At 43.2% G+C, this 19345-nt stretch overlaps 1 protein-coding gene across 3 annotated transcripts in view; it reads right to left on the reverse strand.

Moving 5' to 3' along the window:
- The window catches only part of LOC132407362 (SH2 domain-containing protein 3C-like), a 286124-nt gene that overhangs the window by 152826 nt on the left and 113953 nt on the right, over positions 1-19345 (reverse strand). For all 3 annotated transcript variants that reach the window (XM_059993734.1, XM_059993735.1, XM_059993736.1), the window contains one exon: positions 3953-4030. In XM_059993734.1, the coding sequence (XP_059849717.1) occupies positions 3953-4030 (78 nt within the window). The remainder of the gene's footprint in view (positions 1-3952; positions 4031-19345) is intronic.

The following is a 19345-nucleotide window of genomic DNA, read 5'->3' on the forward strand; positions in this document are numbered from 1 at the left end:
AAGCATGCAGACATGGTCAAGAGGTTCAGTTGTTCTTGAAACCAAACATCAGAATGGGGGAAAAATGTGATTTATGTAACTTTGAACGTGGAATGATTGTTGGTGCCAGGTGGAGTGATTTGAGTATCTCCGAAACTGCTGATCTCCTGGGATTTTCACACAAAACAAATCTCTCAAGTTTACAGAGAATAGTATAGAAACAGAAAACATCCAGTGAGCGGAGGTTCTGTGAGTGAAAATTTCTTGTTTATGAGAGAGTTCAGAGGAAAATGGTCAGACTGGTTCAAGATTACAGGAAGATGACAGTAACTCAAATAACCATGCATTCCAACAGTGAAGCAAAAAATGGCATCTTTGATTGCACAACATGTAAAACCTTGAAGTGGATGGGCTATAATAATAATAACAATAAGTACTTTATTGATCTTGAGTGTGAAATTATTTTGTTACAGCAGCAACATTTAAAAAATACACTTAGCAATAATAATGAATATAATAATACTAACAATAAAGTACAGAATAATAATATGCACAATAATATTTTACCAATCTGCAATAATGCACAAAATAATAAAGAAGAGACTATTGTACTATGATGTGTGTTCTCCTGTTGCACAGGGATGAACTGTTATTTATGCTTGCCGCGTTAGGTAGGAAAGATTTTCTGTGACGATCCTTGTGACAGCAGAGCTGAATGAGCCTGTTTGAAAGGGTGCTTAGCTGCTTATTCAGTAGGTCGTGGAGAGAGTGTGTCAGTTTGTCCATGATGGATAACAGTTTGTTTAGTGACCTCCTCTCCATCACTAACTCAAAAGTGTAGGGGTTGTAGCCAAGGATGGATCCAGCCTTTCTGATGAGTTTCTGATGATCTTTTTGCATCACCAGCACCGATGCTGCCTCCCCAACATAAAGCAGCAAAGAAAACTGCACTCGCTACAACAGACTGGTAAAAGATCTCCAGCATCCTGCTGAACACATTGAAGGATCTCAGCTTCCTGAGAAAATAGAGTCTGATCATCCCCTTCTTGTAAAAAGCCTTGGTGTTGGTTTTCCAGTCAAGCATGTTGTCAAGGTGAACAGCCACATGTTTGTACTCCTCCACCACCACAACCTCTTCTCACAGAATGTATACAGAACTTGGCACAGTTCTCTTCCTCCTAAAATCAATGTCCGTCTCCCTTGTTTTGGGCGCATTCATGAACAGGTGATTCCTTCCACGAACTTGTCCACCAGTCCTCTAAACTCCGACTCTTGCCCATCTCTGATACACCCAACCAGCACAGAGACATCAGCAAACTTCTGCAAGTGATAAGTCTCAGATTTGTACTGAAAGTCTGAGGTGTACAATGTGAACAGAAGCAAGAGACAGGACAGTCCCTTGTGGCGCTCCAGTGCCATTCACCTCCATCTCAGACAGAGAACTACCCAGCCGTTCAGACTGGGGTCTATCTGTCAGATAGTAATCCAGGAGATAGTGGATTTGTCTCACCCATCTGTTTCAGCTTCTCGCTCAGAAGAAGTGGCTGGATTGTATTGAAGGCACTAGAGAAATCAAAAAATGTGATTCTCACAATATCACCAGCATCTTCCAGGTGGGAGTGGGCTCTCTGCAACCGGTAGACTCTTACATGAGGTTGTAGGTAAACCATAGAAGGTCCAATGAAGATCTCACCTGCAGTCCAAAGTAAGTCAGGACCAGCCTCTCTAGCACCTTAATCGCGTGAGATGTGAGGGAAACTGGTCTGTAATCTTTAAGTTCAGATGGCTTCACCTTCTTGGGTACAGGAACCAAACAGGAAGTCTTCCATAGCACTGGTATCTTTTCCTGACTCAGACTGATTGTAAAGGTGCTGCAAAATACCAGAGAGCTGCCTCACACAGGCCTAGCCTGGGGCTGATACCATCTGGTCCAGCAGCCTTGTCTTGATATAATCTCTCCAGCTGCCTCTTAACCTGACCTGCAGTCAGTCAGGTGAGGGAGGGTGGTTATCTCCTTGGAGGCAGGATGCTCCAAAGTTGGGGGCTTGGAACACAAGCACTCACCAGAGGGGAGGGAGAAGGCTTCTCGGGGCAGGGAGGGTGTGTGCTTTGGGCAAGAGGGGGAGAGGACAGCAGGAGGTTCCGTCCTGAACCTGTTGATAAATAAGTTCAATTGGTTGGCCCTATCTAGGCAGCCCTCAATCTTTCTTTCGTTAACCTTGAAGCCAGTGATCTGATTCATGTCCAACCACACGTCCCTTATGCTGTTTTGCTGGAACTTGAGCTTTACACTTCCTCCGCTGTACCCTCAGTTCACTCTGTACTCACTTCAGTACTTGTCTGTCTCCAGACCTGAAGACTTTCTTCTTCATATTCAAAAGTTCTTTCAGGTCACTGGTGATCCAGCGCTTGTTGCTGTAGAAGCAGCATACAGTCCTGGCTGGCAAGATGGTGTTCTCATAGAATCTGATATATAGTCTGTGATACAATCAGTCATCTTGTTAACATCCTCCCTGTGTGGCCAGCATAACACATCCCAGTCGGTCCTCTGAAAGCATTCCTGCAGTGCCTCATTAACATCCTGAGTCCACCTCCTTTTAATCCTTGTTGACACAGGCTGCCGCTGGACTAGAGGCACGTACCTGGGTGTTAGCAGGGCCAGGCTGTGATCAGATCTGCCGTGGAGGGAGGGCAGTGGCACAGATCACAATATACATTAAGTGGCCACTTTATTAGATACAGGAGTGGCTATATGAGGAATAGTTCACAGCAGCCAATTAATTTACCAGCACATCTTTGTTATATAGGAAGTAACTAGAATTCCCAGTGATGGAGAGAAAGGGAAACTCCACATAGATAGCACCCCAGGTGAGAGAAAGGAACCTGGATCTCTATAGCAGTGAAATAGCAGCATTAACCTCTGTGCTGGTGTGCTGCCCTTCCTTTTCTTCAAGTACTTCCTCATGAAGGAAGTACATTTGTGAAGAATTTAAAGGCTTAGTCTGCACAAAATGCTAGCGAAGGAGGAGGAATGGTTAATTTGTAAAAGGCTCTCAACTAAAGCTAAGCGTGCTTCTCAATATGATTATAACCCCCCTCTGATGATTACATTGAAGATGAAGCAGGTAGTTAATATCTTAATAGGTATTTTCTGCCTCACCATACATAAATAAGTTCAATAATTACCAGTGCATTTTTAAACTAAATTTCAATCCTTGCAAAAGTCTCTTTCATGCATCGTCAAGATCAGCAGTACACTGTATTCACAGCTAATAATACCAAAATAATGTTGAGAAGCCCAGAAGTTTTTAATTACCATTTAAACCACAAAATATGCGCCATTTTAAAGTTAACTTTGAAATCCTGCATCTTTGCAATGTCACAGCTGATTCATCTGACAAAAAGAGAGATGAGAGCCGAGTTCTCTCTTCAGGGAGACTGTTGCCAAATAGCTCAGTGATGTAATGAATTGTTTTTTTCAAAAAGCACATCTGAAAAAACCAGACCACTCCTAAAATACTACTGCCTACATCCCTCCTTCCCCACATACCTATCATTCTAACTCATACAAATGCAAAGTACTCTTGCTCATGTACAAAACACTTAAACACCCCATTCTCATAAACTTAATTCTACCTCTCCTTCTCACACGGGGTACAACTGCTCTCTCTTGCTAATACTTATCATTAATATACCCTATTCTCACATGCTTCATTGGTTCTCAAAAGCATATACAGATACACGGTTCTCTTATTCACACTCCCTATATCAACATTATGACTCTCTCACAGACACATAGACAAAGACCTCACAAATGAGTTTGAAGAATAACATCACAAGGTCCACACACAACTTATATTCAAGTATCTCTCCCTTTAAACTTTCTGACAGTTAACCATTGCACAAGAGCTCGAGACATATATCTGCACAACGTTGCCCTTCTCAGCTTTTATAATAAACATTTGTGACTTACTCAGTTTCTTCAGGCTCATGTTGGCTCCTGTTAGAGGTTTTCTCTCATTTGGAAAGGAGGTGAAGGACGGTAGATGCACTGTTATGAAGAAAAAAGAAGCAGACTTCTCAGTCACTCACTCAGAGACTTTTACAACATCTCCCAGTGCATTAGCAACAGCTCCCCTTCTGCCTACTGCATTGAATCACTTCCTGAGAACTGTCGAATGCCTTCGCAAGCGACAAGGTCACTTTCTGCTTCTGTGAGGATCTTTAAAGTAACGTTTTCTAACTCTTTTCTGAACTCTCAGTCTCATTACCTACTTAGAGTGTGCCATCTGTTTTTGCTATGTGAGTGTAGTTAGCCGCTAATGCTTGTCCCTGACCGTTCGCCAAGACATCTGATTTCATTAAATTTCTCTAAGGAGTTTCCCTTTAACCCATTGGGGGTTGTGGTTTCTGTTTTATTTATTTTTATGCTTGTCAAGGTAAAGAGATAATAATCTGCTTAACTCAGTTACCCTTAGCAAGATTTGCCCTGACCATAGCATTTTAACATTGTTGTAAACCTGAAATAACTGATTGTTGTGACTTTATAACATTGTAATCATGACAAGGCCATTGCATGTTAGTATTATCGTTAGCACTCCAGGGATGTTTGCTTTGGTCACTATGCCCAATTGACACAGTAAATGCCTCATGAAGACTTGATGCCGTTGCCATGTATCTAACAGACACCATAAACATGCCAGAAAGATTTATTCTGTCCACTGTTTGTTAAATACACCAGTAAAATTTGCTCTGCTCATTGTATATGACATTGTAAGCCAAATGGGAAGATGTGCGCTAGTTGCTGTGCTATAGTGATACCGGAAACACGGAAGAGCAGGGGTTGCCAACCTGGGGTCCCCAGTCCCCTCGGTCAATGGTAGGCATCTGTAGCATAACCAGGCTGGGAACTGTTGCACAGGAGATATTTCCCTTGCTTACAGTGTATAAGTGGCATCTGAAATATACTGGGGAGCTTTGCTGTGCTCATTGTGCGTCAATGCCTGATAAGAGATTTGCTGTGCTAGTGACATTGCAACTCAAATGCTATGTGCCTGTAATGCAGCTGCAACAGTTTTTCATGCACTTGAACATGTGACAAGAAGTGACTTTGACCTTTTGGGAAAATTTCCCCTGATTGCATGTTTATTAGACATACTGTAGGAGCAGAATTAGGCCATTTGGCCCATCAAGTCTGCTCCCTGCTCCACTATTCCATCACGGCTGATTTCTTATCTCTCAACATCATTCTCCTGCCTTCTCTCCATAACCTTTAATGCCTTTACTAATCAAGAATCTCCTCTTTAAATACCCAATGACTTGGCCTCCACAGTGGCAAAGAATTCCACAAATTCACCACTGTCTGTCTAAGGAAATTCCTCCTCATCTCTATTCTAAAGGGACATTCTTACTATTCTGAGTCTCTGCCCTCTGGTCCCAGACCCCTCCACTATAGGAAACATCCTCTCCATAAGATACAAAATATGGCAGATTTGTTGCAGACGCGATCTTTTCATTGCACAGTAACAGTGGTACTTGTTCCTGCCACTGTACCTTATTTTCATATTCCATTTCCCATGACTTAGAAGAGGTCTGTTCAGCCCATCAATTCTATTCCAGATCTCAGAACAGTCCCATTTCCTCATAATTTATTCTTGCACAGTTTAAGTTTTTTTTAAAATTTCGTTTAGAGATATAGCACAGTAACAGGCCCTACTGGCCCAATGATCCCACTCTGCCCAATTACATCCATGCGATCAATTCACCTACTAACCCATACGTTCTTAGAACGTGGGAAGAAGCCGGAGCCCATGTGGCCACAGGGAGAATATAGAAACTCCTTACCGACAGCAGCAGAATTGAACTCGGATTGCTGGCGTCATTATGCTAACCACCGCGCTATTGAGCCTCCCAGCAACACATCCCCATTAACTTTCGTGGAATATCCCTGTGTCCACCTACTGTGCATGAGTTGTGCTAGAATGGGGTCTTTGTGATGTGGAAGGAACCCCACCCTGTCAAAGAGGGAGTGTACAAGATCCATACATGCAGATCCAAAGTGACAGCACGAGCAATCTAGCATGAATTTTTTGGTTAGTGTATTAACAAAATGGCAAACAGGATATGAAAATTTCCTTTGGCTGTTGTATGTTAGTGATACTGTATATGTGGCAGGATGAATTGCAGTTTGGTGATCATATCTCTTCCTTCCTGATGGTCAACACTGGCGCAGCTCAGGGGAGTGTACTTAGCCCACTGCTCTATACCCATGACTATGTGGCTAGGTATAGCTCAAATACTATTGTAATATCCTGGTTAAGCATTTACTGCTAATGCTGTGGGGTATTTCATTTAATAGCTTTCTGTAGAAACTGTGTTTTACTGTGTTTGGGTTACCGTTAAAGATAAGAGGTTGTGATGTTCAGCTCAGGAATGTCAGGTCAGCCAATCAGGATGGTGGAATTGGGAAAGGTTCTAGAGAATGCTGGGTGGAGAGGTTTCTGTGACGGACACTAAAGGGGTGGAAGGAGAAGAAGATCAAGAGAATTGGTGGTAGGATTCGATTCAACCAGATTGCGAGATTTGATGGAGTACAAGATGGAAAGTTCTGTCGGTGATCGGTGAATAGGAGTTGGTGCCGTGAATGCATGGACACCTCCAGCTTTTGAAAGATCTGAACTCCAACTCTATGCACATTTGACTTTTAAAATTATATTGGGCCTTTTTCTTTTTCTTTATTTTTCTTTCTTCTTTAATAACTTTGATTAAGTTGACATTCATAAATACACCTTGCTTATAATCATATGCAGTGTATGATCTGTTATTTTTTGCCGATGGGTAATTGCAAGTGGGCAGAATTTACACAGTATTCACTCAGATTGGGGTGCAGGTGGTTGAAATATCCCGGCATTCCCAGTCTGTTGGGACCCAAGTCATATGGAGTTCGGGAAAGGTGATTTTCTCACCACGGAGCCCATTGGCATCAGCGAGGGGCTAACCAGCTGTATTTCCAGAGACCCCTGGTAGAAAGGGGTTTCATTATGGGGGCTTGTCTGGCGTCTGATTCACTGATCCTGTGCATTTGCTGTACGAATTGATGAAGTGGTTTGTGTGATTAAACTAGTGCCCAGGAAAGGATTAAGATACTTGATTATGGACGCCACAGAGGCTTTGGCGCAATTCAAAGAGATTACCTGTAACTAATGCTTGTGTTCTGAGCAGGGTGGATATCCATAGCCTAGACGAATTGTTGATTAGGGTTTTAAGTACCGTTAAATATTAGGGAAAGTTACCCCTGTTGAATGGTGTTTTTAACAATTGGCTGGTAAGGATATTGTGTTGGTCCAGACTGGCAAGGACGTGATGGGAGTAGATCTGCCTGGTACGATTTGATGCACCTGGAGAAGAGGGGCTGTGGGCTGACCATGCTTTTAGAGAAGGGGGGAGTATAACTGAGGGTGAAGAATTTGAAGACAAGTTTCCTGCAGCTGAGGACAGAGCCTTTAAAGACAAGTTGCTTTCGTTTCTGTGGAGTGAGGGGAAGGAGCTGTCTGACGTGAAAGGTCCCTCAACGGGTGGTGAAATCTCTGAGTTGGTTTCGGCAATTACCTCCCTGCCAAAGTGCACCAGAGGAGAGCCAAAGTTATTGTAGGCTGAAAATGTTCTCAGGACTGAAGTCCACCCCAAGGGGAAGAAGGAATGTGAGACTTGGGCAGAGCAGACATCTCAGTTGCTGGGTGAGTAGCAGTGCTCAGATAATATGAAAAGACAGGGACAGATAGAGAGTCTGAAAGTTCCTGCTGCTGAGGTGATGAGGTCCTTGTGAAGCATTTGGCACTTCCACAGGCTACATGCAAACATTAGAAAATGGGAGAAATTGCCTGCCTACATTTTTCGGCTAGAGAGGCAGCTGCTTTGTTTGCACCATAAAAGGGCCATTCCATAGGCTGATATGAATCAATTAAGGATGGACCAAGTGGCGAAGGGCGCACAGTCATGTGACATGCTTGCTTTGAAGCTCCAAATGTCTCATAGGATGGATGTGTCTCCCTCCCTCGTTTGTTGAGCTGATCAGGGAAGTAAGAGGGGAGGAAAAGGTGATGGAGGAACGGGTGGCCTCTGTCAGCAGGACCAAGTCTTCAGTAGGAACCTCTGTTGTTGAAGCGACCCCTGATGGCAAACAAGCAGGGGCTTTGCAGGATTTTGTGAAAGATTTTAGAACTGAGGTATCTCCGTTGATATCAGCTGGTGCTGCCAGCAAGGCCAATAGGGAGCCGGACCCACTGGTGGGACATACTAAGCAGAGAGTTGCTACTGAGTGGGGTCCCTTGACCAGGGGAGTGACCGGTATTTTCTGCTACAACTGTGATGAGGATAGGCATTTCAAGCAGGAGTGTGAAGAACAGGAAAACCTTTGGAAAGTGAACCAATGGTTACTGAAACGGAAGAGAAAGTCAGGAAACTTTGGAGAGACTCAGTGTGGGAATGGCATCTCGGGGGGAACACATTCCAATCAATCTATCAAGGGACACATCCAAGTGTGAAACCCTATTCCTGACGGCTTAGTGTGGCCAAGCTCCAGTGTGTCCATATGGATCGAAGGTATTTATGCTAGAGCCATACTTGGCGCAGGTTTTCAGGCTAGATCTGTACAGCAGAGTAACAGTTCTACAACTGGTAATTTAGAAATCACTCGGAGCTTTGAAGCCTTAATACTGATGACTACCCATATGATGGTTACTTGTTGTTGAAGCTGGAGTTTTTGGAAACAGATGTTGGAGTAGCTGAGGTCCTTGATATGTTGGTGTTGGTTTATCTGGACTCAGTTGAGGAGCGTGAAGCCTCCATTCACTCCTATTGTGAAAAGGCTAGTGGGAACCTGCAAGGGGAGAATTGGAGAGAGTTTTCTGAAAACCTTGTCCATTCACCCAGTGTTCAGAGCTGTTTTTGAGAAAATGTGTGCATGTCCAAGGCTGGCTGATGATCACAATTGAGGAACTGTGTGCTACAGCCAGCCCAAACCTGTCATGTTACAGCCTGGGGAAGTAGCTAGAGTGACAGGATTTCCTAAATTTCCAAATTTCCTAAAATGCCTGATACTGAGGCCCTCCTGGTGGATGCTCCGGGGGACCACAAAGAGCAGTCACACGTACCTGCTGGGGTACTGGTGAGGCCTGAACTGCAGAAACTGTCAGCTATGTAGGTAAACAGGATGACAGTGATTGATAGGAACACCTCGGAGAGGGAGGTCACCCTCAGGCAGAGGATGCCGATAGTACATCTTTTCCCTGTGACCATAATGTCTAGCTGGGGGAGAGACAATCTTCTGGATCAGGAAAATTGACAGCCAAGTCATTCAACTTTGGTGACTTCCCGGTACCCAAGCGTTGGAAAAGGAGAGACTCACAGAGAAGACATTAAAATTTGAGGATGTCTTTTCTACTGATGAGTTTGACATGGGTTGTTTCCAAGAGTACTTACCACACCATCCAAGTGATAGAGCACACCCCTTTCAGGAAAAGTTTCAATGATTAGCACCAGCTACTTTCCAATGTGTCATGGAGAAAACTGTTGGAGACATGAATTTGTTTGAGGTATTGGTGTACCTGGTTGATCTTATAGTGTTCGGGTCCAACCTGGAAAAGCAGGAGACAAGGCTACCGAAGGCGTTAGACCACCTAAAAGCTAAAGAATTAAAACTGTCACTGAAGAAGTGCCAGTTCTGCAAGAAATCTTGTCAACTATGTCAGGTACATAGTCTCATGAGATGGAGCAGCTACAGATCCATCCAAGATAGAGGCATGACCACATGGCCAAGATCTAAGAATATGAGTGCTCTGCACTTGTTCCTTGGATTCTGTGGGTTTGTGAAGTAAGCCACCCTTTGATTCAGCTTCTATGTAGTTACCCTCCCTTGGGAAAGAAAGTGAGGAAGACAAAAGGAGACAATAGTGAAGTTTATGTTAGCCCTTCAGAGACTTTTGGAGCAAGATGGGATGCAAAATGTGAAGAATTGCTGAAGGAGCTGCTGACTAAAGCACCTGTGTTGGCCTTTGCAAGCCTCCAACTCCCTTATGTACTGAGTACAGATGCCAGTCGAGAGGGTTTAGGGGCATTCCAAACCCTAGTATGCATCGAGGGTATGTCTTGACCCTAGACATACAGAGTTCGAGAAAGGTGGTTTTCTCACTGCTGAGTCAATTGGCTTATTAGTGAGGGGTTAACCAGCTATGTTTCTAGAGTCACCCAGTATAAAGGGGTTTCACCATCTATAAATTTGCTGGTGATACAACCATTGTTGGTAGAATCTTAGATGGAGATGAGAGGGCGTACAGGAGCAAGATATACCAGCTAGCTGAATGGTGTTGCAGTAACAACCTTGCACTCAATGTCAGTAAGATGAAAGAGTTAATTGCGGACTTCAGGAAGGGTAAGACAAGGGAACACGAACCAATCCTCATAGAGGCCTCAGAAGTGGAGAGAGTGAGCATTTTCAAGTTCCTGGGTGTCAAAATCTCTGAGGATCTAACCTGAACCTAACACTTAGATGCAGCTGTAAAGAAGGCATGACAGCGGCTATATTTCGTTAGGACCTTGAAGAGATTTGGTTTGTCAACAAAAACACACGAAAACTTCTATAGATGTATCATGCAGAGCATTCTAACAGGCTGCATCACTCTCAGTTATGGGGGGTGGGGGGCTACTGCACTAGACTGAAAGAAGCTACATAAAGTTGTAAAATTAGTCGACTCCATCTAGGTTTTAATGTGCATAGTATTCAAGACATCTTCAAGAAGCAGTGCCTCAGAAAGGTGACATCCATTATTAGGAAACCCCATTCTCATTGTTACTGTCAGGAAGGACGTACTGAAGCCTGAAGACACACACTGAGTGATTCAAGAATGCTTCTTCCCCTCTGCTATATGATTCTTAAATGGACATTGAACCCATGAACTCTACCTCACTTTTTTAATGTATATTATTTCTGTTTTTGTGCTTTTTTTAATCTATTTGTGTTGATCATGTGGAAAGTCAGAGGCTTTTTCCCAGGGCTGAAATGGCTATCATGAGAGAGCACGGTTTTAAGGTGCTTGGAAGTAGCTACAGAGGAGATGGCAGGGGTAAGTTTTTTACGCAGAGAGTGGTGGAATGGGCTGCCAGCGATGGTGGTGGAGGCGAATACGATGGGGTCTTTTAAGAGACTCCTGGATAGGTACACGGAGCTCAGAAAAATAGAGGGCTACCCACCCTAGGTAATTTCTAAAGTACATGTTCGGCACAGCATTGTGGGCTGAAGGGCCTGTATTGTGCTGTAGTTTTTCTATGATTCTATTCAATATACATATATACATAGAGTTATTTATTTACTTATTCTTTCTATATTATGTATTGTACTATACTACTGCTGCTAAGTTAACAAGTTTCACAACACATGCCGATGATAATAAACCTGATTCTAGTCCAGATGTTCCCAAACCTTTTTGTGCCACGGACTACTACCATTAACTGACGGTCCATGGACCCCAGATTGGGAAGCCCTGCTCTAGTCGCTGTTTCACAGCATTGTAAACATTACTGCAAACATTTGTAATGGGACATTGTAAATGCGACAAGGAGATTTGCTCTGATTGCTGTGCATTGTAACATTTTAAGCACACCATGAAGATTGGCTCTGGACACTTAACGTGATAGGGAACCTTTTGCAATTATTAATTCAAGCCATATTTTAAATATCCTCAGTACCTCAAGGGTTCCATTTATCATATTGTAATCATATTTTAATGAGCTTATTACTGGCGATGTGTTGCTTTCGATATGTAATGATAAGAGGAAATGATGTATTTAAATTATTTGTTATTTTATTTTACTTAATTTTGCAATCCGGCCCTTTGAGCCAAGCTGCGAAACTCCTGACAACACCGATTAACCCTGAACTAATCACGGGACAATTTACAATGACCAGTTAATCCACCCAGTGCACCGTTGAGTTGTGGGAGGAAACCGAGCTCATGGGGAAAGCCCGCACATTCCATGGGGAGGACGTACAGACTCCTTACAGCACTGGAATTGAACTGTGGACTCCAGGGAGCCCCAAGCTGTAGCAGCGACTGTGGCATAAATTGGATTAAGTACTGTTTTGATTCAAATTAGATCACCTCAATTGCTGCCTCAGCTTTGTGCTTCAGACAAAAATGCTTTGATCCATTTGCATGGATCCTTGCCATTCTCCTGAATAATTAGTGTCAATTTAGCATCAAGTCTATTCCAAATTAGTAGCAATTTGTTTATGGTTATGAATGCCTTCATTCAGTGGATTTAATTCATTCAGTATCTGATAGAAGAATGCCAAAACTTATCCAAGGACAAACGCTTACATTCTTTTCAGAAGGTTTTATTCAATTTAAATATCATTGCAGTTAAATACAATATTCCCCTCCTGGTACCAAATCAGATCTGTCCAGGACAAATCATGGCTCTGGTCCATTTTCAAACACAAAGATTCATCAGAAATAAACATTCCTATTGTTTAACTACTGGTAAACTGTCCAATTAACCTTACAATGAAATAATAAATAAGGAACACATGCAGTTAAGGGAGGGTTCAAAGGAGGTTCACAAAAATGATACCAGGATTGAAAGGTGTCGTATGAGGAGTGTTTGATGGCTCTGGGCCTCTACTCACTGGAATTCAGATGTATATGGGGTGACCTCATTGAGAGCTATCGAGTGTTGAAAGGCCTTGATAGACTGGATGCAGGGAGGATATTTCCTATGGAGGGGAAGTCTAAGACCAGGGAAGGCAGAGCCTCAGAATAAGGGGCATCCTTCTAGAATGTAGATGAGGAGGACTTACTTTATCGAGACAGTGGTGAATCTGTGCAATTTGTTGCCATAGGCAGCTGTGGAGACCAAGCAGTTGGATATATTTAAGCCAGAGGTTGATAGATTCGTCATTAGGCAGGGCACAAAGGGATGTGGGGAGAAGGCAGGAGACTGGGACTGAAAGGGAAAATAGATCAACAGTGATAAAATGGCAGAGCAGATTCAATGGGCCAGATGGACTAATTCTGCTCCTATATCTTATGGTCTTATTGTGTAAATGGAGGCAATGGAATCTGTAGCTGCTGGAAGTCTGAAGTAACACACAATATGCTGGAGGAACTCAGCAGTCAGGCAGCTTTTATGGAGGGAAAGAGACAATCAATATTCTGGGCTGAGGTCCTCCTTCAGGACTGGAAAGAAAGAGAGGGGATAGCCAGTATTCAAGGGTGGGGTTTGGGTGGATCTGGAGTTGACGGTTGTGGGGTGGGGGGGGGGTGGTGTGTGATAGGTAAATCCATGTAAAGGATTGTTACACAATCATCTGAGTTTAGTGGGGCAGGGTTGGGCAGAAACAAGGCATTATTTAAATAGTGTGTTATCACAAGTAGACTTAAAGTCTGGGAAGCTCTTATAAAGTTCAGTCTCTTCACGAAATATTGCATCCAGAAACAGCAATTTGATAATAGACAGGTGATCTGTGGTGTCAGTCGGCGTCTGATGGCCGATGACATTGCTGGAGATTCATGTGAAATGGAGAAACAGGACGGAAGATTTTAAAACACTTCTGCAAAGTACATGGCTATTGAGATGCATCACCTGTTCTAATCATCACCATTGCCTGACATTGGATTGCCAACTCTACTTGGACCAACTTTTTTATGCCATGGACCTACATCATTAAGCAAAGGGTCCGTGGATCCGAGGTTGGGAACGCCTGAGTCTTGGATGGATCCTGAAGATTCATCACATGACCTCGAACCAACCTGTGCCCAGGCTTGCACAATAATCCCCCAACTCTACCTTCCCATAAATTAAATTCCCACACTGACTGGAAGGTAGACAGACTCTTTGTTTCCCAATTGATAAGTCTTAGCTATCAGATTTGCGTGGGTGTAAGAATATAAGTACAGTGCCTCAGTGAGTTTCTGCACACATCTTTAGAGAGTGGCAGAACAGGGTACCAAAGCACTAATGAAGTTTAAGGGAGCCTGGGCTTTACAAATACATGCTCGGTGTACAATGGCCAGGAATTTCTGCTGAACCCTATTACATATTATTTCAGCCCCAGCTGGAGTGTTGTGTCCCATTCCAGCTACCACAACGGAAAGGATGTTAATCTTTAGAGGATACAGAGGAGGTTCATTACAACAGTTTCAGAATGAATACCATGGATGGCAAGACCTGGAAAGTTAGGTCTATTTTCCATGGAGCAGAGAGGGCCAAGGGGACATTTGAAAATCTATTTGGTCAATGAAAGTTTTACATACAAGTAAGAGAGGTTGTTGCAGTGGCTGAATGGAGGGTAACCTGAGGGCACGGAATGGAAGACATAAGGAAAGAACACGATGGTAATTATTTTTCAGAACAATTAACTGTGGTGGCACAAATAAGAGGCAAAAACAACCTTCTAAAGGGAACTGGGCTTTTGTAGAATTATTAAACTCTGGAAGTGCAGCAGTTAGCAAAATACTTTACAGCACCAACTGGAAGATCGAGGTCTTACAAATGATGCTTTCTGTGAGGGGTTTGTTCGTTCCACTGTGACAGTGTGGGTTTTCTCTGGGAGCTCCTGATTCCTCCCACATTCCAAAGACTTGCAAGTGAGGGTTAGCAAATTGTAGGCGTACTATGTGGGTGCTGGAAACGTGATGACACTTGTGGGCTGCCCAGGCACATCTTGGACTGCAAAATAATGCATTTCACTGTATCGATGTATATGTGACACATAAAACTTATCTAATCTTTACATGGTCAATGGGACCTTTACTTTGACTGCTAGTAAAGCTATTGCATTCTGTACAATTATTGATCTTTCAAAAACTCAGGGCATACTCATTAAGCTAAGCAGCCTGCCGCTGCAATATAGCTTTCTGTAATTCAAAGAGTCTCTTTGTTCGGTTAACATTTTCCATGGAAAAGGACATAAATTTAAGGTCCTCATCAGTTTTCCCCTGTGTTGCTTCAGGTAGTGGCCAACAGCATAGTGTTTAATTTTGGAATCTTCGGGATAATCCTGAATGGGTTTCTGCTCCAAGTCCTGAGAGAAGAGATATCACTGTAATTTGCAAGAAAGAATGATCACAGCATCTCAAGACTAAGAGCACAGTAGGAGCCTGGCCCCTGGTCCCTGCTCCTTGCCAATGGCACTGTAGAAACCAGCAGACAAGCAAGCACCCAGGGGAGAGAATCTCAGCCCAAAGTATTCTCCAATATTGCTACAGAATTACATTGGCTGGTAAGCCAATTACCCACTTTCTACTCAACCAGTCAGGCAGCATCTATAGCGGGAAATAAACAATGATTCAGGCCAAGAGAGTCTCACCCTGAAATGTCGACTGTTAATTTCCCTCTATAGATGCTGCCTAACCTGCTGAGTTCTTGCAGAATTGTGTGTGTGTCTGACTCTGGATTTCCAGCATCTGCAGAATCTCTTGTGCTTATACCATAAGACATAGGAGCAGAATTAGGCCACCCGGCCAATCAAATCTGTTCTGCCATTCCATCATCACTGATCTATTATCCCTCTCAACCCCATTCTCCTGCCTTTTCCCCATAAACTTTGATTCCCTGACTAATCAAGAACCTATCAACTTCTGCTTTACATATACTCAGTGACTTGTCCATGGATTCCACAGGTTCACCACCCTCTGGCTAAAGAAATTCCTCCTCATCTCTGTTCTAAATGGATGACCCCTTTTCTGTGCCTCTGCCCTTTGGTCCTAGACTCCCCACTATAGGAAACACCACCTCCACATCCACTCTATGTAGGCCTTTCAGTATTTAATAGGTTTCAATGAGATTCCCACCCCCATTCTTCTAAACTCCAGCAAGTACAGGCCCAGAGCCATGAAATGCTCCTCCTAGATGAACCCTTCAATTCCAGAAATCATTCTCGTGAACCGTCTTTGGACTCTCTCCATTGCCAGCACATATTTTCTAAGATAAGGGGCCTACAATTGCTCACAATACTCCAAGTGTAATCTGACCAATGCCTTATAAAGCCTTAGCATCACATCATCGCTCTTATATTCTAATTCTTTTGAAATGAATGCTAACACTGCACTTACCTTCCTCATCACCAACTCAATCTGAAACTTTAGGGAATCCTGCACACTAAGTCCTTCTGCAGAGACCCTACTCCCTCAATACTGCCTGCCCCTCCACCTATCTTTGTATTACTTGCAAACGTGGTTGTAAAGCCATCAATTCCGTCATCCAAATTGTTGGTATATAGCATGGAAAGAAGTGTTTCCAGTACCGGCAACTGCAGAACACCACTAGTCACCATCAGCCAACCATAAAAGGTCCCCTTTATTCCCACTCTTTGCCTCCTGCCAGTCAGGCAATCTTCTATCCGTGCTAGTATCTTTCCTGTAATACCATGGGGTCTTACCTCTATAAGCAGCCTCACCTTGTCAAAGGCCTCCTGAAAATCCAAATAACTTTTGTTTATCTTGCTTGTTTTTCCCTCAAAGAATTCCAATGGATTTTTCAGGCAAGATTTCCCCTGAAGGAAACCATGCTGACTTTGGTCTACTCTATCATGCACCTCCAAGCACCCTGAAACTTCATCCTTAATAATAGACTCCAACATCTTCCCAACCACTGAAGTCTTGCTAACTGGCCTATAATTTCCTTTCATCTGCCTCCCTCCCTTCTTAAAAAGTGGGGTGACATTTGCATTTTTCCAGTCCTACGGAACCATTCCTGAATCTAGTGATTCTCAAAATATCATTACTAATGCCTACACAATTTTTTTAGCTACCTCTTTCAGAACTCTGGGGTATAGTCCACCTGCTGCAGGTGACTTTTCTATCTTCAGACCTTTCAACTTCTCAGGCACCTTCTCCTTAGTAATCACAACTATACTAACTTCTGCCCATGACACTCTCAAATTTCTGGCCCACTGCCAGTGTCTTCTACAGTGAAGACTGACACAAAGTACTTCTTAAGTTTGTCCGCCATTTCTTTGTCCCCATTACTAACTCACCAACATCATTTTCCAGTTGTTCAATATCCACTCTCACCTCCCTTTTACTCTTTATATATCTGAAAAAACTTTTAGTATTCCCTTTGATGTTGTTGGCTAACTTACCTTCATATTTCATCTTTTCTATCTTTATGTTTTTAAGAGCTTCCCAATCCTCAAACTTCCCACTAACTTTTGCTATACTGTATTGTATCCCCTCTCATTTGCTTTCACACTGTCTTTGACTTCCCTTGTCAGTCACGGTTGCCTCATCCTCCTTTTATAATACTTCTTCTTTGGGATGTATCTATCTGCACCTTACAAATTGCCCCCAGAAACTCCAGCCAGTGGTGCTCTGCCGACGTCCCTGCTAGTGTCCCCTTCCAATCAATTTTGGCCAGCTCCTCTCTCATGCCTCTATAATTCCCTTTACTCCACTGTAATACTGATACATTTGACTCCAGCTTCTTCCTCTTAAACAGCAGAATGAAGTCTATCATATTATGGTCAATAGCTTTTAATAGTTCCTGTACTTTAAGCTTCTTAACCAAATCTGGTTCATTACACATCTAATTCAGAATTGCCTTTTCCCTAGTGGGCTCAACCATAAACTGCTGTAAAAAAGTAATCTCGTTGGCATTCTACAAATTCTCTCTCTTGGGATCCAGCAGAATCCTGATTTTTTCCAATCTACCTGCATATTGAAATTCCCTATGACTATCGTAACATTGCCCTTTTGACATTCCTTTTCTAGCTCCTATTGTAATTTATATCCCACATCCTGGCTACTGTTCAGGGGCCTGTATATAACTCCCATCAGGGTCTTTTTACCCTTGCAGTTTCTTAACTCTACCCACAAGAACTCTAAATCTTCTGACCCTATGTCATAAGAATATAAGAGATAGGAGCAGGAGTAGGCCAATCGGCCCCTCAAGCCTGCTCCTCCATTCAACAAGATCATAGCTGATCCAATCTTAACTCTAGTTATCACCGAATCCCACAAGGCAAGAGTGCCAACCAACAGGGCACCATACCGCCCATTTTATTTTATTATTCATCCCGCCCAAACCCATGTGATCACCCGGGGGAAAAAAAAACGATTTGCTAATTGAGGAGAAAAAATCTGGACAATTCCTCTCCGACCCATCCAGGCTATCAAAATCTGGTCCAGGAGATCACATGGCTGATCTAAACCTAGCCTCATGTCCACTTACCTGCTCGCTCACCGTATCCCCTAATGCCATTTTTATCCAGGAAAATGTCTATCTCCGTTTTGAATTTATTGAGTGTAGTAGCTTCCACAGCTCTCTGGGGCAGTAAATTCCACAGCCCCACTACCCTCTGAGTGAAGAAATTTCTCCTTATCTCAGTCCTGGAACGGCATCCCCTTATTTTAAGATTATGCCCCCTAGTCCTAGTTTCACCCATCATTGGGAACATTCTCCCCGCATCCACCCGATCAAGCCCCTTCACAATTTTATATGTTTCAATAAGATCGCCTCTCATTCTTCGGAACTCCAATGAGTAGAGTCCCAATCTACTCAACCTCTCATCATACATCAACCCACCCATCCCCGGAATTAACCTAGTGAACCTTCTCTGCACTGCCTCGAGAGCCAGTATGTCCTTTCTTAAATATGGACACCAGAACTGCACGCAGTACTCCAGGTGTGGTCTCACCAATACCCGGTACAACTGCAGTAAGACCTCCCTGTTCTTATACTCCAACCCCCTAGCAATAAAAGCCAGCATTCCATTGGCCTTCTTGACCACCTGCTGTACTTGCATACTAACTTTTTGTGTTTCCTGCACCAGGACCCCCAGATCCCTTTGCACAGAAGCACTTTCCAGTTTCTCTCCATTTAGATATTAACTTGCTCTATTATTTTTCCTGCCAAAGTGCAAGACCTCACACTTGTCAGTATTATATTTCATCTGCCAAATGTCTGCCCAATCACTCAGCCTATCTATGTCCCCCTGCAGGGTTTCAATGTCCTCTGCACTCATTACACTCCCTCCCATCTTTGTGTCATCAGCAAACTTTGATACGTTGCACTTAGTTCCTTTCTCCAAATCATTAATATAGATTGTAAAGAGTTGGGGTCCCAACACCGACCCCTGCGGAACACCACTAGTCACCAACTGCCAGTCTGAGAATAAACCATTTATCCCAACTCTCTGTTTTCTGTTAGAAAGCCAATCCTCCACCCATGCTAGAATATTATCCCCAATCCCATAGTTTTTTACTTTAAGTAATAATCTTTGGTCTGGCACCTTGTCAAATGCCTTTTGGAAGTCCAAATACACCACATCCACTGGTTCCCCTTTATCTACCCTATATGTTATGTCCTCAAA

Source organism: Hypanus sabinus, chromosome 18 (genome assembly GCF_030144855.1).
Source record: "Hypanus sabinus isolate sHypSab1 chromosome 18, sHypSab1.hap1, whole genome shotgun sequence".
NCBI classification, from domain to species: domain Eukaryota; kingdom Metazoa; phylum Chordata; class Chondrichthyes; order Myliobatiformes; family Dasyatidae; genus Hypanus; species Hypanus sabinus.